Source organism: Erithacus rubecula (assembly GCF_903797595.1).
Source record: "Erithacus rubecula genome assembly, chromosome: 25".
In the NCBI taxonomy this organism is placed as follows: Eukaryota; Metazoa; Chordata; class Aves; order Passeriformes; family Muscicapidae; genus Erithacus; species Erithacus rubecula.
The window spans coordinates 324,743-347,478 of NC_136677.1; the positions used below are offsets into that span (position 1 = coordinate 324,743).

At 56.3% G+C, this 22,736-nt stretch overlaps 2 protein-coding genes and 1 pseudogene across 4 annotated transcripts in view; 2 read left to right on the plus strand and 1 right to left on the minus strand.

The window, feature by feature from the left end:
* The window catches only part of LOC306812285 (putative claudin-24 pseudogene), a 153,226-nt pseudogene that overhangs the window by 28,413 nt on the left and 102,077 nt on the right, over positions 1-22,736 (plus strand). The window lies entirely within an intron of this gene.
* LOC306812280 (5-hydroxytryptamine receptor 3A-like) lies at positions 454-7,867 on the plus strand. Its single transcript, XM_079326759.1, has 9 exons — positions 454-678; positions 2,646-2,788; positions 3,364-3,408; positions 3,718-3,827; positions 4,400-4,569; positions 4,842-5,002; positions 5,229-5,439; positions 5,577-5,810; positions 5,984-7,867. Exons 1-9 carry the CDS (start codon positions 480-482, stop codon positions 6,280-6,282), a joined length of 1,572 nt encoding a protein of 523 aa, XP_079182885.1. The 5' UTR covers positions 454-479; the 3' UTR covers positions 6,283-7,867.
* Positions 8,766-22,736, minus strand: part of ZBTB16 (zinc finger and BTB domain containing 16) — a 55,317-nt gene continuing 41,346 nt past the window's right edge. For both annotated transcript variants that reach the window (XM_079326747.1, XM_079326746.1), the window contains exons 5-7: positions 14,251-14,421; positions 11,997-12,164; positions 8,766-11,721 (exon numbers count right to left, since the gene is read on the minus strand). In XM_079326747.1, the coding sequence (XP_079182873.1) occupies positions 11,492-11,721; positions 11,997-12,164; positions 14,251-14,421 (569 nt within the window). In that variant the 3' untranslated portion in view covers positions 8,766-11,491. The remainder of the gene's footprint in view (positions 11,722-11,996; positions 12,165-14,250; positions 14,422-22,736) is intronic.

Sequence of the window (22,736 nt, forward strand, 5' to 3'; positions counted from 1 at the left end):
TGAAAATGGGCCCCAATGTAGGTGCGGGGTTGGAGGGGTTGGGGGAAAGTTGCTGCCCCGGGCAGGGATGCCAAGGGCTGGCTGCACATGCTGCTCCCACCTGTGACTGCCAGAGCCACTGTCAGTGGGCTGCAGGGTGTCACAGGGAGCCCGGAGCATCCAGGGCTCCCCTCTCCCCTGCTGGGTGAAACCCACCCTGTATCAGTACCACATCCCTGGACACGTTCTCCTTTCCTGCCCCTCAGAGGGTCTTCCCCGTCTTTCCAGCTGCTGAGAATCTCCTGGCGCAGCCCTGGCACCTGCAGCGCCCTCTCGTCTCATCGTGCCCCCCAGTGCACACGGGCATGATGCTCGCACCCCAAAACCCGCTTTGCCACGGGCGGGCACCTGGGCAGAAGACGGGGAAGCTCTTTGGAAGCTGGCGGGGGTGGGGGTATAGCTGGGTGGGCCCCACTCACATCCTTCCAGCCTGAAACTTGATGCAGCGGGAGAGGCTGATCGCGAGATTAATTGGGCGTTCTCAAAAACCCGACGGCGGGGGGAAAGGCACTCGAGTGCCGCCTGCCTCCCTGCTCCTCTCAGTGCTCCGCCGAGCCGGAGCCAGCGCATCCATGGTGCCCACGGCTCTCGGGGCTCTCGTGGCCCTGCTGCCGCTGGCCTCGGCGCTACAGAGCCCAGGTAAGGCGAGGGACCCCGGGCAGGGCTGGGGAGCTGAGGCAGCGCGGGGAGCTCCCGGCACGGAGCAGCCAGCGCCTCTCCAAACCGGAGCCGTGCTCAGGACAGGCGAAGGCTGCTCCTCAGGGAAACCTTCGTGCTATCGGGAAGGGACGTACCTGGGAGAAGCTAGAGCGTGGGAGAGCTCCGGTCAGAGCCTGGAGGCGCATCCTGCCTGGGCAACACTGGCAGCAAGGAAACGGAGCCTTAGAACCAGCTCTGCCCTCTGGGGTCACCACTGCGGGGTCTCGAGGTGCTCTGGAGCTGTGCCGAGATCCAGCCCTGAGGACAGAGACGTGGGGGTCCCCTGCCTGCACTCCACTTGCCTGAGGGATGCTGCCTGAGCCCCCTGCCTGATGAGGGGCTTTCTCCAATACAATGTTTAGTAGCTCATAACCTAGAGCTGGGTTTTGGGCTGTGCTTATAGCTTGTAATTGCAGCTCTGCGCAGTGCAAATTGAGGGCCAGCATACTTCCTTGTTATTCCATTATTATTTTACCATCTAACATTCCTGGGAAATAGCACAAAAATCCTTGAGCTATTTTGCACCAGCCCAGCTGAAAGTGTTCAGCAGGCTAGTGACTCAAATCTCTGGTCATGTAGCTCCTGTTACACAATTCCCAAAGCTTCTCCCACGGTTAGCACAGCAAAGGCAGCAGAAAAGGAGCAGGAACAGTGATAGTCTCACCCTGGCAATGCTGGCCAGGAGGCAGGAAGGGCTGTGCACATAGATCCCCACATGTTAGGGCTCTGCCAGGGTTGTGCTGAGTTGCAGCAGGTGAGTTGCCAGTATAACCTTGGCACAGATTTGATCTGGGCAGACCAGCACTGTGTCTGGAGCAGAGGCAAAGAGCATCTGAGGTGAACCCAGCCCAGTCCTTCCTTTGCCATTTTGCTGCTGTCAAAGCATCCTGATGCAGATATGGGTGCCGTGGATGTGAGGAGAAGAAGGTGCAAGGAGGAGTGCAGGCACAAGCCAGCTGCCACCAGCTGCAGCAGGAAAGGCCACTTGGCCTGAGCTGGTGATGGCAGCGCCTGTATTTCCTCCCCTCACCCTAATTGTTGCCTCCTCCCCATTTCACAGGCTCTCTTGGTTCATGCCTGCCTGGGCGAGCATCATGCATCTGGGTGGCTCCCCAGCACTACCACTCATGGGCAATGTCAGAGGGGCTGAGGCTGCTGCTTTTTCTCTCTCTCTTTTTTTTTTTTTTTTTTTTTTTTTTTTTTTTTTTTTTTTTTTTTAGCTTAAAATACAGAATAAAATTCCCCTCCAGCAGCTTTTCCCAAGTTCTTGTAGATCTATTCCAATTAGTCTCTTCCATTATGCTGGAATTGGACTCTGGGGCTGGGTGTGCTACAGAGCACAGCCACAAGTGTAGCATTGCTGCCCTGGCCCAGCCATGGCATTCCAGGTGCCTGGCAGTGAGGACACCATGTCAAAAACAGTATGTCCTTGGTTGATGCTGCTGACATCAGTGAAGGGACTGTTTTCACAGGAAGCAAACACCAAGATACCCAATAAATGAATTTAGCACTGTGTTTCATCTCTAACCTTTACCGTCTCCACCTGCTGAGCAGAGAAATGCCCCTGACGGGAGTGAATGGTATGAAACCTACCCAGGGGCAGTGTGTCCCTGTGCTTCCCTGCTGCCACTGTCCTGGCACTTGTCCAGAGAGGTGAAGGCTGGCAGCTGTGCCCCCTGAGGCTGGGGAGGGTCACAGCGCTGATGACCTGCACAGCACGGGATATCAGTAACACTTTAGGTGGTGGTTCTGGTGTCCGGGCTTGCTTCCCACCAGGATGCTCCTATTGAAGTTGGATGGGAAACCCTAGGTGGTAAGTGAGGGCAGGCAGCTGGCAGCAGCCCGCAGCCCCCGGCAGAGCCAGAGTGCTGCAGCCCCTGCGCCAGTGCAGCAGCCTCCCTCCCCAGCAGGGGCCCAGCCTGAGCCTGCCCTGCGCCGCCTGGCCCAGCACCTCCTGGCCCGCTACCAGAAGGGCACCCGGCCCGTGCGGGACTGGCGAACCACCACCGACGTGGCCATCGACCTCATGGTCTATGCCATCCTCAGCGTGGTGAGTCCTCTGCTCCCGGCCCGCGTGTGTCCGCAGGGAGGGGAGCGGCACCGGATCCGCAGCATCCTCCCAGCCAGCCCTGCCCAAATTCCGGGAGGGGAGCCCCCGCCCCCAGGGGCTTGGAACTCTCAGAATTCCAGTCTGAAAATCCTGGCAATTTTCGCCCAAAACCCCGGGAATTTCACCCTCAAATCTTGGGAATTTCAGCCCCAAAATCCTGGGAATTTTATGACCCAAACCCTTGGAATTCTGGCCCCAAACCCCTGGAATTACAAGCTTAGAACTCTGAGAATTTCAGCCTGAAAACTCTGTCAATTTCAGCCCAAATACCCTTAGAATTTTGACCCAGACCCTCGGAATTCCTGCCCCAAAACCCCAGGAATTATGGCCCCCAAATCCTGGAAACTTTGGCCTCAAAATCCTGGAATACTCAGCCCTGAACCCTGGGAATTCAGCCCCAAAAATGTGAGAATTCTGGCCCCAAAACTCTAGGACTTCCAAGCTTTGAAGTCTTAGAATTCCAGCCCAAAAATTCTGGGGTGTCAGTGCCCCCATTTTGACACATCTTCCCACAGGATGAGAAGAACCAAGTGCTGACCACCTACATCTGGTACAGGCAGGTGAGTAGCCATGAAGCCTTGCCCCTTCCTTGGTGGCCCTCCTTGGGGTCAGGCACCCCCAAACCCCCACGTTTTCCTGTGAGAGAAGTGTGCAGTCCTGCAGGAGAGCAGAGAGGGAATCCTGGGGGCTGGCAGTGTAGCACACGAACCTCAGGGCTCTGCTTTCATGCTCCCTGTTTTGCACGGTTGGGTGTTGTGTGAGCCAAAGGCTAAGACTTCCCTCCCCCCAAGCTTGGTGCTAGCCTGGGGTCTGTGTGCTGGCAGAGTGAAGGGACCTTACCCACCAAGTCCCCTCTCCATTGTCCCCAGCACTGGACAGACGAATTCCTCAAGTGGGACCCAGCTCACTTCGACAACCTGACGCAGATCTCCCTCCCTGTGGAGAGCATCTGGGTGCCTGACATCCTCATCAATGAGTTGTGAGTGCAGTCAAAGTCCCAAGGCAGATAGACCAGGACTGGAGCTCCCTCACCCACCACGGGCACATACCGTCCCATGCTTTGTATTCCTGGCACAGAGCTGGCAGCCTCCCCCCATTGGGGAGCTGCAGATGGGGATTGGCTCGGCAGCTGGGCCATTTCCAATGCTGGCTAACCACAACTGTTGGTAATTACCCTCACTGTGCTGGGGGTGTGATCCAGATATCAGGAGAAAGGCTTTGTGAAGACAGTACAATGCAAGGGCAGCTGCAGAGCTGCTGGCTCTTCCCATGGAGCTATCTGGTGTCCTTCCTGCTCCGTGCGGATTTAAATTGTTCCCAGTGTCTCCTGAGGACTCTGGGACAATGACACAGTCACTTCTCGGTCTGGGAGAAGGCAGCAGTCTGGGCAGTGCAGAGGCAGTGCAGTGCAGAAACGCCTGCAAGGGTATTACTAAAAAAGCAGAGCAGGGGGCAAATCCCTGGCTCTTGGGCAGTTGCCCCCTGAAATGGCCCTTGAACCCCTGCCCAGAGTGTTCTCCAGCCCACATCTCTGTCCCTCATATCCCTCAGTGTGGATGTTGGAAAGTCCCCACACGTCCCCTACGTTTACGTCAGCCATCACGGGGAGGTGCAGAACCTCAAACCCATCCAGGTGATGACCGCCTGCAGCCTGGACATCTACAACTTCCCTTTCGACGTCCAGAACTGCTCTCTCACCTTCACCAGCTGGCTGCACCACAGTGAGTGCCCAGGGCTGGGGGGCTCGGGGAGCGGGCAGGAGCTGAGCCGGGCCGGAGCTCCGTGCAGAAGGCGGCTCGTCCCTCTAGATGGTCCCAGCGGACCGGGCAGGGGCTGAGCCGGGCCGGAGCTCCGTGCAGAAGGCGGCTCGTCCCTCTAGATGGCCCCAGCGGATCGGGGAAGCGCGCAGGGAGGGCAGGCGCGCCGCCCGGTGCGAGCTGCCGGCGCTTTGGGCAGGGTACCCCCGGCTCCCACCTCTCCTCTGCTCCCCCAGTTCGTGATATCAACCTCTCGCTGTGGCGGCAGCCGGAGCTCGTCAAGTTCGACCGAAGCGTCTTCATGAACCAGGGAGAGTGGGAGCTGCTCTATGTCCTCAGCCGCTTCCAGGAGTTCAGTGTCAAGAGCAGTGACAGCTACGCTGAGATGAAGTTTTATGTGAGAGCCTTTGAAACCTTTGAAACCGCCCTTCTCAGGGACTTGCCCCATCCCTGTCGCTGCTCTGTGCTGCAGCTCCTTCCCACATGTGGGAGGCTCCTGCTAGAGAGCCCTTCCTCTGGCTCACCTTACTGCCTCCCACATCCTCACCTGCCTCGGCAAAGAGCCACACCAGCTGAAGGCCTCATTTCAACCCTTCACAGCCTTTTCTGCCTCTGTCCTACAGGTAGTCATCCGGAGACGCCCCCTCTTCTACACTGTCAGCCTGCTGCTCCCCAGCATCTTCCTGATGGTTATGGACATTGTGGGCTTCTACCTGCCTCCCCACAGTGGTGAGAGGGTCTCTTTCAAGATCACTCTCCTGCTGGGCTACTCAGTTTTCCTCATTATTGTATCCGACACGTTGCCAGCGACTGCCGTCGGCACGCCGCTGATAGGTACGGTGTGCACCGACCCCACTGCCAGTCCTGGGCAGGCACCACGGGCCCTGAGAGCTGAGCAGGGAGGATTTGCTTGGACCCGTGCTCTGTGCACGAGCCTTTGCAGGTCACTCACCTCACTGATGCCTCTGCAGGCATCTACTTTGTGGTGTGCATGGCACTGCTCGTCATCAGCCTGACAGAGACCATCCTGATTGTGCGCCTGGTGCACAAGCAAGACCTGCAACCCCACGTGCCTGAGTGGCTGAAACACCTGCTGCTGGAAAAAGCCACCATCCTGCTCTGTATCCGGGACAGGAAGAAATTCAGCCAAAGCAGGATGCAAAGCTTGGACACCTCCAGGCAGATGGAGAACAATGACAGCACAGGTAAGGGTTGCACAGAGAGGGCCTGTGGGAACTGAAGGAGTCTAGGTGCTCTGTAGCTATCTACATCTACATAGCTATTCTTTGTATGGTGAAGTGGGTGCCTAATTCACCCTCACAAATCCCAGTTCCCCGTCAAAATGGGTTTTTCACATTTGCTTCTTTTGATCCCTCAGCCAAGCCAACCCCCTACGTCTGTGAGGACCCCCGGGAGTGCGGGGCAGCGGGGGGCACGAGGTCTGCACTGGCCTTTGCTGGCCGGACGGAGGGCTCAGCAGCGCTGCAGGAGGTGCTGCGTGAGGCCACGGCTATCCGCCAGCTCCTGGAAAAACGGGAGGAATTCCGCGACGTCGCCCGGGAGTGGCTGCAAGTGGGCTACGTGTTGGATATCCTGCTGTTCCGGGTGTACCTGGCAGCCGTCCTGGCTTACAGCATCACACTGGGCACCCTCTGGTCGGTGTGGAGGGATGCCTGAGCAGCGTCCATGTTTCAGGGCGGGAGACAGGGGCTCTCCCTGGCTCTGGGATTCGCCCGTGTCTGTCCACCCAGGCGGGCGCATCCCTCATGTCCCTGAGCTGCGCAGCGGGAACGCGGACATGGGCAGGAGCCCCCAGGACCCCACGACCCTGCCCAAACCTCTCTCCATTCTTCCCCTGCCAACCCCTGGAGCGCCCCCGGTCCGGCCCGGCCACGGCCGCGGCTTCAGCACCGCGGACAGCGGCCCCGCTCCGGCCCCGCCGCCCGGCCCGGGGTCCCCGCATCGGGTGGGGTCCCCCTGCACCGGGGGATCTCCTCCGCCCCAGGGGTCCCGCTGTCCTCGGCTCCCCTACCTCTCACCCCGGCTGCTGCTCCCACCCCGGGGCCCCGGCACGCTCCCCCAGCAGATCCCCACCATGCTCGTGTCCAGCAGTTTTAGAGCAGGAGAGACCCGGTGTCTGATTGCGGCCAAACAGGGATGGCACCGGGACTGGCTCCGTGAGCACGCGGTGCCGGGGCAGATGTACGCGGGCAGGACTGCCATCACAGCTGCAGCCGGTCCCCAGCCCACACTGTCCATCTGCCCCTGCCAGGACAGAGGCACAAGGCGAAGAGGAGAAGAAAGTGCTGCAGATGTCGTGAGGGCCCATCCCATGCTTTAGGAGCATCTCTGCATATGGGCCTGCATGTGATGGGGGACAGGTGGGTCAATACACCCTCAAACCCACCAGCCTCAGAGCAAGACTCCCACTCACCCTCCCAGAGCCATCACCTGCAGGAAAACTTCCCTCTGAGTGACGGGGGCTGAGGACGGGCGCAGTGGGCTCCTGCCAGCGCCGGCCCGCACTAACGCGCTGATGGTCTGTAAGTGGCTGCCTATTGATGAGGTGTCCAGTTAAAGAGTTCGTGAGACACTAAATCAGCCCATTGATCCTGCCGAGATCGATGGTGCTACAGACCTGATCAGTGCAGCGGGCAATTAACACCCTCTGGAATGAGCTGCCTTCGTGTAACATCAAACGCTCCAACAGACAAATCCAATGGGGCCATTGACCTGGGTGTGCGATGCCACCCAGCCCGTGTGTTGATGAGGGTGCTGGGCAGCAAGACTCCTGAGCCAGCCTTGTTATCCCTCTCCTGCCCACCGTGACCCCAATGTCCCCCAGGGCTGCACTGCAAGATGCTCACCTGTGCTGCTGTATCCTATGGAATGCTTTGGTCCTTGTCCTTTTCCTCCCAGTGCAGACATCATGTACCAAACCTAACCCCCTCAAGCAGCTCAGCAGTCCTTTTCCCTGGAAGGACAGGCCGCCCATGCTGGAGGAAAGATTGTTTATCCCTTCGCCCTCTCGCTACTTTGGGAAGTGCTGCATGTAGGAAAAAGTTCTAGGCATCTCTCTGAGAGAAGCCTGGATTTTCCTCTTTAAAAAAAAAAAAATCAATAAATCTGAATCTAATCTCCTAATAAAGGTTTAATGAGGACATAATGTTGATGGAACAGAACATTGTTGCAGCATAATCGCTCCCAGCTGCTGCGCGAGCGTGCACACAAAGGCCGGTCCTGCCGCGACTTCCCCGCGATTGTAACACGCCTTTGTGCCAGCGGAGCCCGCACGGGCCGTGCCCCCCTTCTCCCGGGCGCTGCAGCCCCCAGGCTGCTCACAGCACCCCCACCTCTGCCTGCCCAACCCGGAACAAAGTTCCCCACCCCTTGCCCAAAGCCTTCCTGGGAGGCTGTGCTGGGGGGACTGGGGGAGGCAGGACCACCATCAGGACCTTGGCATGGACGGGCGGCCCCTCAAACCTGCTGGGAAATGCCGGGGCAGGGGACGAGCCTGGCCTTGACACTGGCACGTGCCAGCATCCCTGGGAAAACCCGAAGGATGCTCTGAGCCGGGTGGCTCCAGCTGGGCCACACCAAATGTCCTAGAGCCCACGAGGCCCAGGCGATGGGTGGGCAGCAGGCAGGGGGCACAGGCACGGCCGGCTGGGCTGGCAGCACCCGCTCAGCCTGCGGAGCTGTGCGGCTCCCCACAGCACAAAAGGAGAGCAGGCGCTGCCGTTAATGTAGTCGGTAAATAAATAAAGGAGGGCTTAAGCTTAGTGTACAGCAATCAGTCGGGAACTACAGGATAATTAACGCAGCGGGGGGCCGGACGGCTCTGCAGGCAGGTTTAAATGAACGAGTTCACTTTCATTGAGGCAAACTTGCTCTGCTCCCTGGTGAGCCACAGGGGCAGGCAGCATGCTGTGGGTGCTCCCTGCCCATGGGAATACTGACATTCCAGGGAGACACCCCAACCCACTGGGTGGTTTTAGGACCTCCTCAATTTCCCCTCAGACCAGCACCCCAAACTCACCCCAAACTATGGGTACCCCCATGGCTCACCCCAAGGTGATGGGATGCGTCCTTCCTCCACCTCCTCCTCTTCCTCCTTCTCCACCTCCTCTTGACAGGCACAGGAATGGGAGACAGCAGGCTGAGACAACGGAATTAACTTTATTGGTTGTTTTTTGTTTTCTAACTGCAGATTCAAGGTATACAACTGAACATTGCTATTTTCCTTATGAGACTTATAAATAAAAATACAAAAAATGTTCACTACAAAAAAATCTACCGTTAGTAGGATGTAAAAAATATTCTCTTTGCTATAGAAGGCACGAACTTCACTTAGTGACACATGGAGAGAAAAAAACCTGCAGCAGTATATTCTTCTTTTTTTTTTTTTTAATCTTTTTTTTTTTCCTCTGTCAGAAACACTGAAGTCTTACAAAGAAATGCATCTGAATCTACACAGGACGAAGGCAGATGCAGAGAGCTGCAACTAGGAGACACCACAACTGGTATTTTTTTTTTTTTTTCTTTTTCTTTATTTTTCAGGAAATTTTTAGCTAACGGCATCTGTGGCTAGAGGACAGAAAGAGGACTCGCAAGCAGAACCGCAGGGGAGCGAACAGTGAGACAGGAAAAGTCGTACAAAAAATAGGAGCCGATAGATACTCTGAGAAAACCAAAGGGGAACTTGGGCACCTTCTGCGCCCGGGCTCAGAGAGGTGCTGAGGTAGACGGAACGAGGACAGCGACGGACCCGAACCACGAGCGGCAACACAGAGCAACGGGACGGGCAGGCGGGCGCTCACAACACTGACACAAGCCAGGGGAGAGGGAGCCCGGGACCACGGGGCCCCGCGCGGCGCTTGGTCCTCACTGCTATGATACACATATATATACTTATATATATATATATGGAGGGGGGCCAAAGGGGCTGCGCCACAGCCAGCAGCGCGGGGACGCGCGCCCGGGGTACAGCAGCATCGCTCCAACGCTGACCCCAACGCTGCTGCAGTGCAGGCTGTGTCTCTGAGGGACAGGGATGGTGGGATGGAAGGGGAGGTTAAAGCATTAAAAAAAAAAAAAAAAAAGCCACATGATCTCGGCCACGTGCTCCACGGCAACACGGCACCCGTGTCTGGCAGCGCCAGGGCACCACGTGGACCTGCCGTGCACACGCCAGAAATTGCAGCAACTTTCCGTGTGAAAGAACTATTTTCTTTTTTTTTTTTTTTAAATTTTTTTTTTTTTTTTATGTTCTTAGGCACAACAATGAAACGAGCCGTTCTCCACAGTCACATCCCGGATTGTACAGCAGCGGTGGCCGCCCTGCCAGAGCAGCAGCGGTCCCGTGCGCAGGGGCACGCGTGGAGCCGGGCTGGGGCGCGAGGGAGGATGCTGCTCCCACTGCTGTATCCCTGCTTGGCACCAGGAGACGTGGGAAGGGCACCCCTAACCCAGAGGGGCCACCAGTGTCCCTCCAAATAGTATCCAGACACTGTCCTACCCGCCTCCCCCAGCTCCTTTCCCCCCCTTTTCACCCAAACGCAGCAAAACGACAAAAAAGAGCCGCGGGATGGAACCACCAAGCCCGTGGCTGCGCAGAAGAAACACAACGAAAACAAACACAAGAGGTAGCTTCAGAACCAACACCCCTGGCCCCATGGGGCCAGGCAAAAAATACCAGTTTTGGTAAGGATAATGCACAACAGGAGGCTGGCAGGGACACCACTGCCCCACCACCTCTCCACCACCAATGCTGGGCACGTGGCTGGTGCATCCCAGCCATGCCACCCCCTGTCCCTCCCAAATCAATAAAAGCTCATGAGGTCACAAAAAAACGAGGTAATTTCAAGTAAAATGTGCTAAACGCGGAAATATTCCAAAAGAAAATTAAAAAAAACCCAAACAAAAAGCAAAAAAAAAGCGGCGAGCAAAGCCGCCTGCCACTGGGCACCCCTTACTTGTGGGCTCCTGCGGCTGAGGACTGGGCAAAAAACCCCACACTTGGCACCTTCCTTGGTGCCCCAAATCAGCAGAAGAAAAGAGGATCCCTGCATTCGGAGTGATGCCACACGCTAACAGCTCCAACACTGACACCGACTGCACATCACCAAAACAACTGCATCTCCCCATGGGGGGCTTCACCCTTGCCCTGGGAAGGCAGGGAAGGAGGGAGAAATGCATAGAGAGGTCTTTGGTCATGGGGAGAGCAGCAGCCTCCTGTGTCCCCTGAGCCCACCTGGACACCAGGCAACACCTGAAGGCAGCCTGGCTCACAGCCGGCTCCCTGCCCCAAACACCCTCCTCTGGCCAGGATCCCCCCAGGATGCTCTTGCCAAAGCACTTGTGGCTCCCAGGGCACTGTGCTCTCCTGCCTGTGATGTCGCAGCCTGGGAGCACGAGAACCTGCCAGAATGGGGCCCAAGCCCCACATGGGAGCTTACGTCCTCTGCAGGGCATCCACGGCAGGGTCTACCCAGTGACAGAGGACACCAGGAATTAAAGCCTTCCTAGAGCACTAGCTGGACACACACCTCCAGGGAAGCGCCTCTTTCCTGCATGGTCTTCCCAGCAGCACCAGTGGCCAATGCCAAGGGTGACGGAGGGCCTGGCTGGGGGTTGCAAAGGGTGAAATCTGCCCTGCAGCAAGGGTGAAAGGGCAGCAGGCGCATGAGCAGCTGGGACAGCAGTGTGGATGGGGCTGGGGAAGGGGCCGGTGCGTCCCTGGCTCCGGCATTAGCTTCAGGATCCTTCCAGCGAGAAGAAACAAATGAGAACTGAAAACAAACAAGGCCATGGATGCTGCGGGTTTGGTGGGATTTTTTTGCCCAGTCATCTGCCACTTGGCCCTGCTGCCCCTCTGCCTCTTCTCTTAGACATAGCAGAGGTAGAGATAGGTCTTCTCTATCCGCCAGTCGGTGGGGATCTCCTCCGGCTTGTGGCCCTTCATGTGCTTCTGCATGGCGGAGAGGCTGGGGCAGTACTCCAGGCAGATGGTGCACTGGTACGGGGAAGCGCCATTGTGGGTCCGAAGGTGTTTGATCATGGCCGAGTAGTCCCGGGAGCGCTGGTGGCACAGCTTGCACTCGAAGGGCTTCTCACCTGTGGGACATGGGGATACAGGAGTGTCAGTGGGGCTCAGGGCCTCCAGGTGCTGATCAACTGCCTGGCACCGACGCTGGCGCAGTGGGCACAGCCAAAAACCAAGTAAAGAACAGCAGAACTGACGGACTATTGATCACCTGTGAACAATAGTTACGTGCTGGTGCATCGAGGGGTTCATTATCCCCGGCTGCCATCCTGGTCCACGTGCCAGCCTTTCTGCCAGGGGACCCGTCTGTCATTGCCAGCATCACCACAGACACCCCAGCACGTACCTGTGTGGACTCGGTAGTGGGTCTCCAGCTGGTGCTTGAGGCTGAACTTCTTGCCACAGCCATTGCACTCGTAGGGCTTCTCACCGGTGTGGATGCGCTTATGGCCCTTCAGCGTGCTCTCGTCCCGGAAGCAGCTGCCGCAGAACTCGCACTCGTAGGGGTGGTCGCCTGCAAGCACACGCAGGGTCAGGGCTGCCGTGACTGCTGTGACACACCAAAACCAGCTCCCCTGCCTTTCTGCCCCAGCAGCCATGCTGGGGACAGAGCATTCCAGTCTCCCCAGTTCCATGTGCTGGTCCCTTCATGCCTGTACACGTGGGATGCTCGGTACAGCAGAGAGACTGGAGCGCGCTGCTACCCTCCCTCCACTGGCTTCCAGGTTTTTCACCCAGCAGCACCAGCACAGACCCAGCCCTGGGCATCTCCCACACTCCAGACCAGGCAGCTGATAAATGAACTCTGGTTCGGCACCAAAGGCAGAATGATTTGAAGGAAAGGTGAGGGCTCCAGCTACTTATTTATTACAGCCGCGAAGGCAAGGACAATAAAGATAGATTGATCGTCCGAGACTTTGTTCATGAATATTTAAATATTACTGATTTGTCTTGTCACTGTAATTACAATTTCTCTGTGCTGCATATCCTACAAGCACAGTTTATGGTAAAGAATGGCGAACTGTATTTCACTTGTCCTGCTGCAGATGTGCGGAGCTGCCAAGCGTGTAATGTTCCCCGCATTTCATACATTTTCTTCAGCTGTGAAGGCTTAAGTCATCCACAATGACCTACGTTTTTTCATTATCCCCGTGTCAAACTGCACTCGTGCCTGGGCATAAATTGTCCTTCTCGTTATATACTCACATGCCTGTGCTTTCGCTTCCTCTTTAAAATGATATTTTACTCTCTCCCCATTTGCTGCACCCAGTGCTGCAGCCCCTCGCCCCCTCCCGTAGATGCTGCCTGGGCACTTGGGGGGAGAAGGATGCTCGGGATGCAGTTCAGAGCCCCCCTCCACAGGCAGCGCCTGTGCTCTGGTGTTGACTTGCCCCTCTCCGTGCCCAGTTCCAAACTGCCACTTTGGCTTTTGATCCTACAGTCAAAGACAGCAATTTTCCAGCCAGAGGCAGCCAGCATTTCCAGCCGCCCACTTTTCAGGGGAGCCTGAGCCCACAGAGCACCCTGGCCCTGGGACAAGAGGGAGCTGTGCAGCTGTGCAGGATGGCAGCACATGGCTGATTAAATGCTCCTAAAGCGCCGATGATCCCGGTGTTTTTTCGCAGCCAGGAGCTGCTAAAGCAGCAGAGGTTGGGGTGGGACACGCGCAGCCCGACCCGCAGCCCAGGTCACCGGATTACTGGCTATAAATAGCTCCAGCGCTCAGCATTAACATGCTTATCATCGACACACGATTCCCATTTCCCACATCAGGACCCCGGGCCCACGTGTGGGTTGGCAGCTGCCAGCCACAGGCTGAGCAGAGTGACCCTCCATGACACCACCCACACAACCCCCAGCAGCCACCTTCACCTCCCTTTTGGAGACTGTGTGCATGCTCCTGCCTGATAAGAGAAAGAAGGGGCATCCCTGCTCAGCATAGGTTTAGTTCCCTGTCAGCAACAGCAGTGGTGTCAAGGAGTGTGCACGAGCATCCCACTTGTGTGGGCAAAGGATGGGTGAGGAATGCTTCATCCAGGCAGCTGTGAAGATCCGTGGCACCGGCTGTGATCCTGCATGCTCCTGCTCATCCCAAAACATCAGCTCTTTCAGGGATGTTTTGTGACTGGCCCGCAGTGACGGTGAGCGATGCTCTGTGGCCAGGAGCACGGAGCTGCCCAGGGATTCCGTCGGAGGAGCTGAGGACACGGCGCGGGCGCTTTGAGGACACGGCGTAAGGCGGCCAAGCCGCGCTCTCCTGCTCGACAATCCCGCAGCCCTGCCCCAGTGGGGCCACGGCAGCACCAGCTACACGTAGCGCAGGTCACCCTAATCCCATTAGGGCCGAGCACCAGCTGATTATGTGCATCTACCGCCGTAAGCTGATGAGGCGGATATGATCGCACACCCCCTAAGAACGTCACGTGCCACCTCAGACCAGATCAACTTATTACACGCAGCTTTTTTTTTTCTATTTTGTTTAGCAAATCCAAGCCACTCCAGTCACCTCCACGCTTTCATTACAAATTACCTTCCTTCCCCGTTTCTCTTCCCCGCAGGGAAGGAGCGTGTCCCAGCCCCAGCCCAGCCCCTCGCCGTACCTGTGTGGGAGCGCAGGTGCCTCTTGAGCGCGGTGTGGCTGGGGAAGGTGCGGTTGCACTCGCTGCAGATGTAGCTGCGCACCCCGGCGTGCACCTCCATGTGCTGCTGCAGGGCGCTCTGCGTCTGGAAGCGCTTGCCGCACAGCAGGCAGAACACGGCCATGTCGGTGCCTGTGGGAGGGAGACACCCTGCTCAGGCACTGCCTGGCTCCCCAGCCCGCTGCCCCACCGCCCCACTCCCACACGGCAGCGGGGATGCTCTGGCAGCAGAACGGGCTCCAGGAGCTGCTGAGCCCTGGGTGTCATTGGGAGTCCCAACAGCAGGACCCTGGCCACCCCGACCCTGCTGACACTGGCCCTCTGAGGGGAACGGCCAAGGAGGAGAAGCTGCTCTTATTGCACTGGAGGCAGCTGGGAGCCGATGCTGAGGGATGCCCAAACACAAGCTGTTGGGTGATCAGTGCACCTCCACACACCTGCAAGAGCTGCTGAGCTCAGACCTTGTGATGCCCAGGGCAAAGGGGACCCCAAGAAACCCCCCACGAAGCTGCCCTGGGGAGCAGGAGGCAGGATGTGAGAGCGCGAGGTGCCCACCCCTTGTGCTGTATGTGACCCCGAGCCCCAGGGCAGATTCAAACTCCACTCCTTTGGGTACAAACCTGGCTGCAGCAACACAACAGGCAAAAAACCCAACCCAGGTGCTTGTACCTGTCCATAAACATTTCAGACCTCTATGCTGTTAAACAGTTTGTTTTCGCTTATGCATAGCTGATTGTTCAGAACTGTGAGTCACTGCAAATTGTATTACGCAGGGAGATTAAGCAAATAAATGCTCGCTTTTTGGAGACATTAAAATGTGAGGACTATGGAAATAAAATTAGCTAGAAAATTGTATTAGCAATTCATTAGCAGTACAAGATGTTCAAGGTAACCAACAAATCCATGCAGCCTTCATGAACAGCAGGGGCAGAGGGCTGCTTGCCACGCTGCCAAAACCAACCCCAGGGAGAGCGCCAGGACCAGAGCACCATGGGGCAGGGACATGATGGGCAGCAGCACTGTTAGCATCACGGTCCTGCCAGGCACGCAGGCAGGTGACAGGGAGGGATGCTCCTGGGCAGATCCACACCTCCACCTTGGGAACCAGGGGACACAGGCATCCCAGAGAGCATCTCGGTTCACATCGCCACCTGCTCTGCCACTGTGCCACCACCCACCCAGCTCTGTCCTGCTGGGGATGCAGGAGCTGCCTGGGGGGATGCTCAACCTCAGCCTTGCACTGGACTACCCAAAAATATTCTGAAATCTGAAGAAAACCCCAGTGAAACGGGAAAAAAAGCAGCAAGAGAGGTGGCCCCGCACGGGAGCTGCCTTTCTCCCTCTGCAGGGATTTATCCCAGGGGGGCTGCGGGCTCATGTGCCCCCCACGCAGCTGTGGACAAAACGCTCCCGAGACAAAAAAAAAAAAAAAAAAAAAAAAAAAAAAGCAGGCAGCCCCAAACGGGCAGCGCGAAGAAAATCCCAAGAGGTATGTGGCCCCGCGGCCCTCGGCGGCCCCGGCGGTGACAGCAGGACGGGTCAAAGGTCCCCGGGGCTGAGCCCCCAGCGCCGCGGCCAGCTGCGGAGCGGAGGCCCCGGCCGGCGGGACGCCGGCCCCGATAAATCTGCCGCCAGCAGCCCCCGCTGGGGCCGGGGACAATGGGCTCCCGTGGGGGCGGAGGGCAGGACAATGCCGCCGGGCCGGCGCGCGGGGCCGTAACAAATCCTCCCTGGCACCGTAGGGCCCTCATTTGTGAAACTAATTGGCCCCCGCTTGAAAAAAAAAAAAAAAAAAAAAAAAGGGCTGCCCCCAGCAGCCGCAGTGATGGGGACGAGCTGCTTCGTGCATGCACGGGGGGGACGGGGCTGTTTGCTGGAGCTGGCATCCCTCAGGTACTGCTTCCTGAGACCTGCAAAAGGCCGTTTCTAATTTCTCCCTTTTTTTTTTTTCCGGTTTTTTTCCCCCCCCCCTTTGTTAAGTAATGTATCACTGAATAAACTGTGTGTACCACGGCCTGGGAAAGCACACGGCTCCAGTTGTGCTCTATGAGCAGAGCATCTGCGTGACACAAAGGCTGAAGCGGCCGGGCGCGGAGCCGGAGGATGCTGGAGATGGCCCCGCGTCCCAGCCCCGAGCCGGCAGCGGGACACGGGACTCGGCGGCGCTGCTCCCGGCCCCGAGGCTCTGCAGGTGACATCCTGCACCGCGCCAGCTCGGCCGGGTGCCGTCCCACCGCCGCCCCGCAGCCGCTTTGCTTTGCTTTAAGCTGCATGTCAGCTATGTCACACCTTTGGAGAAAGAATGGGGAGAGGGAAAAAAAGGCAAAACTCTTGAGAGGGTGTCACTCTGGGTGACACAGGACTCAGCCCTGTGTCCTGTCGTGAGTGCATCCCTGGGCTCTAGGCACAGAAGCCCTGAGCCAGCCCTCAGCCATCGGAAGAAAAATCACCCCTGATAAAGAAATGCTGCCGCCCCAAATCAGTGAGAGACGGATTTATTCATTTCCCTGACATTTTAATGGTTTCTCCCCTTTTTGCGGGAAGATGATTACAAATTAAGCAGCATTTAAACGCTTTTTACTGTCAACAATTAAAAGGGGTGAAGGCGGGCGAGCAATTCATTCCCCGGGAAACGCGCTGGCTCTCGGCGGGCGCCGCCGGCCCTTCCCTCTACTGTACACCGCACAATGGCCCCGAGCGCGCCATTAATTTTGCAGGACGTTCAAAAGCAAATTAAAATATAAAAAACCCCCGGGCACAAAGATAGATACCGAGGGAGGGGGCGGCGTAGGTCAAGCTTGCAGAATTGAAGTCTTAGCAACTGGGGAGGTTTAAGCACAGCCCTGCACGCTGCGTTCAGCTGCCACCTTTGCCGCCATCCCGGGTTTGTGTGTCCCTGCCAGAGCCAGCGCTGTGCCAGCAGCTGAAAGCCGCTAGTGGGGCAGCTGTTAGCACTGCCACAGGGTTCCGAGGTGGAAGCTGCAGTGATCTGGGTGTTGGATGCTCTTTTGGTAAGCGTGTTGGCAACATCTAGCAGGGTCTTTTTAAATAAGAGGTGATCCCAAAACTGATTTTTAGGGGAGCGGCGCTTGATGGAGGAAGGGAAACCGCTATGGCTGCAAGTCCGCAGATGCACATCCGTGCTCTGCAGCAGCTCGGTCCCAAAGCAGCGCAATCACCAGGGATGTGACGACGAGCGAGATGCGACGTGTGAAAGCGCGCCCCGTCCGAGCCGAGCGAGGGACGCGGCAGCACCGCCCCCGCCCGCCGCCGCCGCAGAGCACCGACTGCACCCCAAACCGGCGTGGCCACGGCCCAGGGAGGCACCCTGGGGCGGGTCTCCCTCGGCATTGGGCTCGGATGGTTTATGGATGCGGGCGGTGCACCGCAGGAGAAAGGCGACACGTCCCCTTTAAAAGGAAATATAATTTACAGTGTGCAGCCAGGCGGGCCATAGTTTCAATCTCGTTTACTATAGAGAAAACTCTGCTAGCTGTTCTCTATCCCACAAATCCGATTTAATCAGACAAGCCAGCCAGCGTGGCTTGAAGTAAAAACGGATAATTAGTAAACAGAGAGCTACTTCAGTGCTTCATTGGCATTCGAGCCGGGCTAGTGTGTCGCATTTAAAATGCAGTCTGATGAAGTTTACAAAATCAAACCATTTGTTACTCCTATTGAAGAGGCTTCAGGCCACTTGCAATTAAATTGGAATTAGTGCTTAGAATGAGATACAGCAAATTCATACTAAAAAGGGATCTGACTTTCAGACATTTGACTTCAAGTTTTTCCCCCCATGCTAGAGCACGCGTGTGTGCGCTGGCCTGCGGCCCCCCAGAGCCCCTGGCAGCACTGCCAAGCCCAGAGCTGCCGTGTGGCTGGGCAATGGGGAGACTCGGGGGTGCTGTGGCAGCAGGAGGAGGTGGGCAAAGGGAGTGGTGCCTCTCTGCAGGTGCAGCAATCCCTGCTGAGCCCCAGCACGGTGGCAGCACGGGGCTGGCAGTCCCAGCGTTGGGATGTGCAAACCAAACTGCCCCTCCCTGAGTCCTCCTCACAACTGCACTGCCATCCTTCCCTGCCTGTCCTCAGACCCACGCCAGCAGACTTGGAACATGAGCATCCACTGTTGAAATAATCAGGAATATGGAATGAAAGGCTGTGGAGGGGCACACTGGGAAGGCTCCAGTATTATCACGGGCAGGAGCATGCTCACATCAAAGGATGCTGACAGAGATTGCTGCTGCCTCATGCACATACCCTAAAACCCCCAAACCCTCGGCTCAAGCCCTGATAATTCAGGGTCTTCCACAAGGCTCCCTCCTTCTCTATGTTGAACATCATCTTCTACATGGTGCATATGCCAGAGGTGACCTGATGCTGTCCTTACAACAAAGGTGAATGGCTCCAAAACATCCTGGCCATGCAAAGCAGGAGCCCAAAGACTGTTGGCACTCCTGAGATGAGATTTCAGGGACATTTGATGATTTTTGTCAGCATGTCAAAGGCTCTCTACCAGTCTCTACCTCCCAGCCAACACTGCTGGCTGTTGTTGCAGGGGAAGCTGCAGGCCCTAGCATGCAGGAACAGCAGCATTAGAGAGGAAGGTGCCATTGCCAGTGGTGGACAGAGAGTGACAGAGAACCCTCCCTGCCTGCAGGAAGGTTGGGAGAGGCAACAAGGAGCACATTGCCTAGAGCATCCCAGCCACAGCTCCAGCATCCAAGCACAGCCAGCCTGAAGGTGCCCAGCCTGACATGAGGGCCCTGGGGAACACTGTGCACATCCTGCTGCCATGGAGCTGAAATGCAGACAGCAGAGTAGGCACCAGCACAGGCCTGGGGACACTGGTGGTAGCACCAGCACTGAGGCTGCATTTTGGCCCAGGATGATGTTGGATGCATGTGCAGGGCAAGAAAACCACCCCAGTTCTGGTGTTTGTTTTCAGGATTATCATGAAATCCAAAGTGGTGTTTTTGGTGGCAGCACTGAAATGCCCCCACAGGCAGGTGCAAAGGAGCCCTCCCTGAATGCTGCTGTAGGGACACAACACCTGCAGACACCTGCCTGGATGTAGGGGTGCTGTGCAGAGCTGTGTCATGTGGTGCCACCTGCTCCAGCGCTATTGAGGGGTGATGGCATTCATTACTGCACTGACTAACAGCCCCTACAACCTTCATGGTTCAGTGGAGAAAGGGGGAAAAGCCCCCTAAGATAAGCACAGGAAATGCATGCATTTTGTGCCAGAGACACCAAATCATCCCAGTTTCAAAGGCTGCCTCTGGACTCCACAGCTTGGCTTCTGTGCTAATTAACATCTTTATGGAAGGCAACTTCTCCCAAGGGGGCACTTGTTCGATTATTATTATTTACTTAGAGATAGCACAGCCTTCTTCCCAACTTTAACTGACTATGGAAATTAATTCTTAAAAAGCAGCGGAGGCCGCCTGCTCTCCCTCCCCTGCTGTTTTTCCTCTGGGCTTGACATGGACACTCTGGCTGCAACAGGAGGGCAGGGCAAGCTTCTGGCACTGCCTGCTGCCTCCATGCCAGCTCACCCTTTTACAAAGGCTGAGGAAAGCTCTGGCGTTTCAGAGCAGTTGTACAACACTGACCTTGCAAGCAAGATTAACAAACCCCCCAAAATAAATGCCTCATTTCTTGGTCCTGCGGTGATGCTTCCCACCCAGCCACGCTCCTGCTCTCCCCACTGCCCAGGGCAGGATGCACATGGAGGATGTACGAGATGCTGGTGCCCACAGCAGCCTGGGCAATGGGCGCCAGGCCCTGAGCTGCAGCTCTGGCATGGGCAGCTCATGCCTGCTGGGAGTGATTTATTCCAGGGCCCATCTGGACCTGGGAGACAATGTGGTTCTGGATCCTCAAGGTAGCTCGACCTCTCTTCTTCCTTTGAGCATGGTGGGACAAGAGCATCCTCTTCTCACCCTCCCTTTTGGCATCCCGTTGCTCCCCCATGCCCAACTGGTGGCACCTTGTGTCTTCCCCACCACCCTCCATCTCCATCACTGCCATGACCATGACCATGACCATGACCATGGCCATCACCATCACCATCACCATCACCCTCACCATCACCATCACCATCAACCTCACCATCACCATCACCATCACCAGCTCCATCACCATCCCCATCACCATCACCATCACCATCACCCTCACCATCACCATCACCATCAACCTCACCATCACCATCACCATCACCATCACCATCACCATCACCATCACCATCACCATCACCATCCCCATCACCATCACCCTCCCTCGCTGCATTTCCTGCTCAAGCACAGCGATGATGAGGGCGTGTGCGGGGAAGGAAGGAGCCAGCCGACGATAAGCGGCGGCGCCTTTATGGCAACAGGCACACAACTCATTCGTTTCATGTTCTGCAGAATATAAAAGCGCCGAAACATCTTAATTTTAAATTCTTATCATTGAATTTACTGCTTTTCTCTCGCAATGATTTGTGTTGCTTTTTAATTTTTACAGTCTCTACAGAAGCCAGATGCTACTGCCTAGGGCCAAAATAATAAAAACCCGCTGCAGTCGCGAGTTACAGAACAAAAAGGAAACGCGCGGCTGACAGAAGTTAATATCTCAATTTAACAGTGCTGCTCCGCTAATGATCCTTTGATATGTGTTTATTTAGAAAGGTCTGATCTTGACCTTGAAAGCAAACTAAACCGCAAAGTCTTTATGAGAGGAGAGAAAGACTTTATTTATAGACTGGCTTTGCGTCAATCACGGCGGCAGCTGGACCCGGGCTGGGTGAGGCTCTGCGGCTGCCGCGCCCAAACGGGGCGTCCCATGGGAAACAGTTTTGGGAGGCTGTGGGATCACCTGCCGGGGGGACAGCAGCATGTCCCCCATCTCCAGGACAGGATGCTGGGAGCGCCATGGAGATGCAATCCAAGGGACAGGGGCAGCTCCAGGCCCGTGAGAGATACTCCTGGGGGACAGAACTGGACCAGACACACCCCTGTGCCCAGAACAAGCCACCCCGGAGCACTGCATGCCTAAGCCCTTCTTCCAGCACTGGAAATGCTGCCTCTGCTCTCAGGCTAGTGCCTGAATGTGGCCCCCAGGCTTTGGAAGGAAGGGATGTGTTCAGCATCACCCCAGCCCACACTGACAGAGCCTGAGCAGCCTTTCCTCCTCTTCCTGAAGAAACTGAGTGCTATGCAAACCTGGCAGAGGGAGATTTTAAGGGCCAATCCTTTTTATTGCAAATTCCCCTCTTGGCTGGGGGAGGTGGGAAGTTCCTGAGCTTTTAATGCTTCTAGCCTGGGATTGCCCTGTGGACAGTTCACACCTATAGAGCGCTGTGCTCTCCAGGCCAATTTCCATTTTTTTCAGGCCAAAGAGTTGTTTGAAGCTGTTTGCAGCCCCTAAAGCCTTCTGGCCAAAGCTGGAGGCATATCATCCCTGCAAAGTGACAACCCCAAAGACTTTTTATTATACTGAGCATCTATCAAAAATATATCAATACATATTAAACTTGTTCAGGCAGACTCATGATCATCCTTGGCAAAAACCATCACTCAGCTGTTTCATCCCTAAAGGTACCAATGGAAAACTGCTCCCTTTCCTGGCAACACACATCACCTTTCCAAAATGCAGTAATCTGGTATCTGAACATCTGAACATCTATGTGCAACACCTCCCTTTTGTGCTGCTTTCCCCAAATCTCACACCACTCTGGAGAATGCCAGATTCAGCCCTGCCATTCCCAAGGAAACTGCATTGGGACACCTCTGCTCTTCCTGAGAACCAGTTTCTCTGGGGTAACCACCAGGAAATCCTGGTAGCATTTCTGGCCACTGCATCAGATGGGAAGCTGTCACACTTACTCTTCATCACTGCACCAGCTTCCCAGATTTCCTCTTCCCAGTTGGAATTTGGACTGAAATCAGCGGAAAAAAGAATTTGACTTTCAGCTGAAAACCCAGAGTATTTCCTCCACTGCTTCTGAACTGCTGTTCAACTGATGTGCTAGAAACTGCTCCATCTCCCAAAAAAGAGCTTTGGTGAGGAGATTGAGGGATCTTCTCATGGGGGACTACTATCACCATCACCACTGCCATCACCCCACCCGGCAGAGAGCACCACCTGCCCATTGCCAATCCGCTCCACTCGTGCATCTCTCCTGCTTGGGGTGGCACCATTCTGGCAGCCTCCAGTCCCATGGGGCTGTCACAAAGCCCTGCTCCACACCCCAACCAACAAAATGACCTTTGTGGCGCTGGGGCGGCTGCCTGGCAGAGCCTGGCCTGAGGAGTGACCGGCGGCCGCCAGGCACAAAGCCGGGACTCGCAGCATCTGCTTATTATTCCTGCACCCCCATCATTAAAAAAAGAGAAAAGATGAAAAGGCCCCCTTGGCAAAGCCGAGGAGATGTGGAGCGGCACCGAGCGCAGCCTGGCCCCAGTTGT